This window comes from Trichechus manatus, unplaced genomic scaffold, assembly GCF_000243295.1.
Source record: "Trichechus manatus latirostris isolate Lorelei unplaced genomic scaffold, TriManLat1.0 scaffold00062, whole genome shotgun sequence".
Classification (NCBI taxonomy): domain Eukaryota; kingdom Metazoa; phylum Chordata; class Mammalia; order Sirenia; family Trichechidae; genus Trichechus; species Trichechus manatus.
In genome coordinates, this window is record NW_004443998.1 from 4,066,034 (window position 1) to 4,070,896 (window position 4,863).

Genomic DNA, 4,863 nt, shown 5'->3' on the forward strand with positions numbered 1-4,863 from the left:
GCTCCACCGCGACGTGCCCCAGTACATCGCCATCCCTTGGTTTATCACGTGTGTCATGGCTCGGACGATTTCTAGGGAAGGCCAGACAGAGAGCAGTTCATGGTTTTTCAGCGTCTCAAAGTTCCACGGTCTGTTTTTGTTTCTCCCCCAAAGTGAGAAGCTTAAGGCAATTCTTTCTTTGATTAATATACCCGTTGCCTTCAAGTCGATTCCAACTCATAGTGACCCAATAGGACAGAGTAGAACTGCCCCCAGAGGGTTCCAAGGCTGTAAATCTTTATGGAAGCAACCTGCCACATCTTTTTCCCATAGAGGGGCTGGTAGATTCGAACTGCTGACCTTTCGGTTATCAGCTGAGTGCTTAACCACTGCACCACCAGGGAGCCTCTTGATTAATATAGTTACTTCAATATTCCCAAAACAAAAACCCACTGCTGTCGAGGCAATTCTGACTCATAGCAGCCCTATAGGGTTTCCAGGGCTTGTGAATCTTTACGGAAGCAGACTGCCACGTCTTTCTCCCATGGACCGCTTTAACCACTGGGCGACCAGGACTCCTGGCTTCAATATTAGTGACAACGTAATAGTCTACCATGAAGTATTGATGGTTTGGAGGCTGGTGGTACTTTCACGTACACTGACATTCCGTTGTCACTTTGCAGCAACAGTGCTAAATGACAGTAGAAGCATAATGACACCTGACTTTTTACTTTGACTGCTTGGTGGTTCCTGGCCTCATAAGCTCTTTCAGAACCTGGGGACCTTGCTCGCTAAAGTGAGAAGTAAGAGAAAGCATCCATTTTGACTCTGTAGAATGTCAGATGATTGAGGGTAGCGGGCCAGTCGCTGGGAGTTGGATTTGCAGAGCTGGGCTCACACGGGGTGACTGTTTAATAGAGATGATGCCACACTTGGGTGTTTAGCGGAAAGATCAACATGTTAAAGGCTGAACAAACAGCTGCAGCCACAGTGCCTCAAAGCCCGCGATGGCACACCCTGTGTTTGACGCCTTGGAACCAAACTTTGTTCTAAGACACCCATGTAATGGACTTCCTGAGGCCTGCCAGGGGCCTCACCCAGCTTGCTCATCAGCCTCTTTCAGCCTGACATCACATTTGCTAAACAGGAAGACAATCCCTTCCCCAGAGGGGTGGGGCTGAGCAGACGTGATACAGACCTGGAGAACACCAAGAGCCACAAGCTTAAACTAGTGAAAATTCACGGAAAGGGTTGGATTTCTCCTACAGAGTAGGTCAGCTAAACACCCAGAACGCCAGGTCATTTGACATGTTCAAGGGGTGGTAGAGCTCAGGCTTTTTCTCCATGTGCCACTAATACCAGTAAGTAAAGTCCTCCCGAAAAATCTCATCTCTGTCTCAAAGTAGAGTCAAGGAAGATGTATTCTTATTTCTATTTCTCATGAGCAAGCACTGTCTCCATTGAGAGGAGACAGGATTGGGAAGGAGGCAGCCAGGGTGAGGGCCTTCGCTCCTTGCCATTGGCCTATGGAAGCCATTTTAAATTGTCCTTGGTCTCTTTGGAAGATGGGAATGATTTTGTTCTCATTGTCTACCCAGTAGAGGTAGAATTTGATTTATAAGCAAAATATTTTTCTTTCTTGGAGATAGATTCCCAAATATCAGATTGTCACTCAGCAACTGAAACCATGAAGTTCACTCTCCCTGTATAAAACAAATGTGATACAAAAAGTTCTGTGAAATGGTTTTCCTCTTCATTTTATTATACAAATGGGAATGAATGCCTATTAGAAACATTTCTGGAAGTGAAAACCATTATTTAAATCTCTGCCCGGAAAGTTTTCTCTCTCTTTGGACATCTCCATCATTGTACAAGCCCCCTTTATTTTCCCATCCTGTTTCGTTCAGAGCTGGGGACTTCGTTCAAGCAATGTATTTACTGTGTCTGCTGTACTGGGTGTTGGGGATACTGTGGTGAATCAAACGTGTTGGTAAACATCGAAGAGGTTAACACAATGAACTGAACCTGAGACGCTCGTCATCTCCATTCCGTAATCAAGTAAGATTAAGACAGAGCCATTTTTTCTAGCCTCAAGACAGCCCATTTCCTGGAGTTGTTATTTTCCTCCTCAGAACCTCCTTGAAGAGAAACAGCCAAGCACTGGCCAAAACCGACTAAAACAGGTCTTGCCCTCCATCTTGGCACTCCAGATGATCTTTGGCTCATTAACTGCCTCATGCCTGGTAAATTCTCCACCCCTGGGGAGAGAGCTGACATGCTAATGAACAAAAATGGGTAACTTCCTCCTGCGGGGGAAACCAAACCCAGGCCCTAAAAAATGCTTACTCATTCTGGGGTGCTCTGCACCGGCATGCACGCCATCTTGTATTTTGTAATTGATCTTGCCTATGTAAATCAGCCTCAACAAGCTGCCTGCAAGGCAGTCTTGGAAGACACTTAGCCCCAAATGTCTCCTTGCTTGGTCAACCAATAAATTGCCTTTAGTTCTCCCCAACTCGTTCTCTGTCTTTTGGCCCCCACAGAGTCGCACTGAACAGAACCCGGAGTTCCCCACCAGAAGATGAGCCCAGAACACTCGGCCACCTGGAGGTCACTGAAAGAGAAGCTCAGGTGGAGTAGAGATTGTGACTTCCTGTATCTCCATTCACTCACCCAACACGTATGTATTAAAAGTCCATTATTTGTCAGGCACTGTGCCAAGTGCTGAGTAATCAGCTGTGAGGAAAACAAATGCAAAGCTCCTGGACTCAAGGAGTTTAAAGTACAGTGGGAAAGAAGGAGAGATAAATAAGCAATTAAAAAAAATTATAATTAGGGCTGAGATAGGGATAAAAGGGAAGGCCTATTATTCAGGTTAAGGAAGATCTCACTGAGCAGTAATACTTTGGCATAAATTATTAAAAAAAAAAAAAAAGCCAGCCATGTGATGAACAGGAGAAAAGTATCCCAGGCAGACAGAACATCATGTGCAAAGACCTTGCGGCAGGGCAGGACTTACTGAGTTCCAGGAATTAGAAGAAAGAATGTGGCAGAAGCCTAGTAAGGGAGGAGGACAGGAGTCCAAGATGAAGCTGGCAGGGGGCCAACCATATTCTTTGCTTGTTATTCAAAGTTTAATGGGAGTCATTACCGTTTCTAAAGGAAGGTCGTTTACATTTCAGAACCATGTCTCTGGTTGTGCAATGGAGAATCAGTGGGGAGAAGGCCTGGAGGAAACAGGTATTGCAGTATTCTAGGTAGGAGATGAACCCTGGTGGCGCAGAGGTTAAGAGCTCAGCTGCTAACCAAAAGGTCGGCAGTTCGAATCCACCAGGTGCTCCTTGGAAACCCTATGGGGCAGTTCTTCTCTGTCCTACAGGGTCTCTATGAGTTGGAATGGGCTCGACGGCACTGGGTTGTTTTTTTTTTTTTTTCTGGTTTATAGAAATGAGGGAAACCGAGGGAGGAATAGGGTCTGGGGGAAAACCACGGGTTCCATTTTGAACAGGCAAAAATGGAGATGCCTGTGAGATGCTAAAGGAGAGCCGTCACGTAGACACAGTGGGAGAAATGAGACAGTGTGTGATCTGGGCTGGAGAGAACCACCAGCTACTGATCGTATTTAAATTCACGGAGATGGATAGGATGCCTAAGGGAAGTTGGCAGAGAGAAAAGAGAAGAGGGTCTAAGAGCCAGCCCAAGGGTTGGAAGGAAGACCCAGACAGTGTGTCGGGCGCTCTGACTGGTGCTGGGTGGTCAGCAGCCAGAGGGGCAGGAAGAAGCGGAGGGGAGGGCTGTCTCAGAGTCAAGAGAGAAGGTGCATCAAGGAGCTGTGGCCCTCAGGGTGGAACACTGCTGAGCATCCAAGCCAGAAGGACACCTTCCATTGGATTTGGGCACACGATGCGGATGTCTTTGCAGACCATGGGAAGAGCCGATTCAGTGTCCGTGGTGAGATGGGACCAAGTGGGAAGCAGAGGGGAGAATAGGCAGGGGTGGGGAAGTGAGGAGGGCTGTGAGAGGGTATCCATTCGAGACAGCCTGTGTAGACGACTCTTTGAACAAGTTTGGAAGTGAATGGGGCAGAGAAATAGGGCATTTGCCAAAGGAATATTCAGGGTCAAAGGAGAGTGTTATTTTCAAGATGGGCTGTGTAAGAGCGCTATGCCTGCGGTGCCATAGCAGTGATCTGGAAAAGGAGTTATCGATGCTATGGCAGAGGGGCTGGGCGAGAAAGGCAGAGAGAAGCTTGATGGAATGAGACGGGGGATGAAAGCACCTGTGGCGGGGAAGGCGATCTCCTCCGTAACAGGAGACAAGAAGGACAATGTCAGTGGGACCAGGCAGGCTGGTAGAACCCATCATGGGAAGAAACGAAAGCTCCTGTTTGATGAAATTTTATTCTCAATAAACTATAAACCAAGCGAAAAAGAGGTGGCATTGTTGAAAAAAAAATCAGCCGAGCCAAGATACACTTGTTTAGTGTATCGTGGAAATACCCTGCATTTTAAAAGCGTCCCAGTGAGAGTAGAGGGTCAGCGAAAAAGAGGAAGACCCTCAATGAGATGGATTGACGCAGTGGCTGCAACAACAGGCTCAATCATGACAACGATTGTGAGGACGGCGCAGGACCGGGCAGTGTTTCTTTCTGTTGTACACGGGGTCGCGAGGAGTCAGAACCGACTCAATGGCACCTAACAACAGTGAGAGTGTAGACTCCAAGTGCAGACAGTGAGGGAAGGGTGAGAAATACTAGTTCTGAGAGTGGAGAGCCTGTGCAAGGCACCCCAGGGCCCCAGGGCCCCGGGTCCTGGGGTTGCTGGTCATGTCTTGCTCGCTAGTTTGTCTGGCTGCTGACTCTTCAGAGAAGAGCTTGGTGGAACG

The 4,863-nt window shown here is 47.6% G+C and overlaps 1 protein-coding gene across 1 annotated transcript in view; it reads right to left on the reverse strand.

Annotated features, from left to right (window-relative positions):
• The window catches only part of KCNAB1 (potassium voltage-gated channel subfamily A regulatory beta subunit 1), a 375,850-nt gene that overhangs the window by 18,573 nt on the left and 352,414 nt on the right, over positions 1–4,863 (reverse strand). Inside the window, 1 exon segment of the mRNA XM_023733842.1 lies at positions 1–71. This exon segment is cut by the window's left edge and continues 13 nt beyond it. Within this exon segment, the coding sequence (XP_023589610.1) occupies positions 1–71 (71 nt within the window).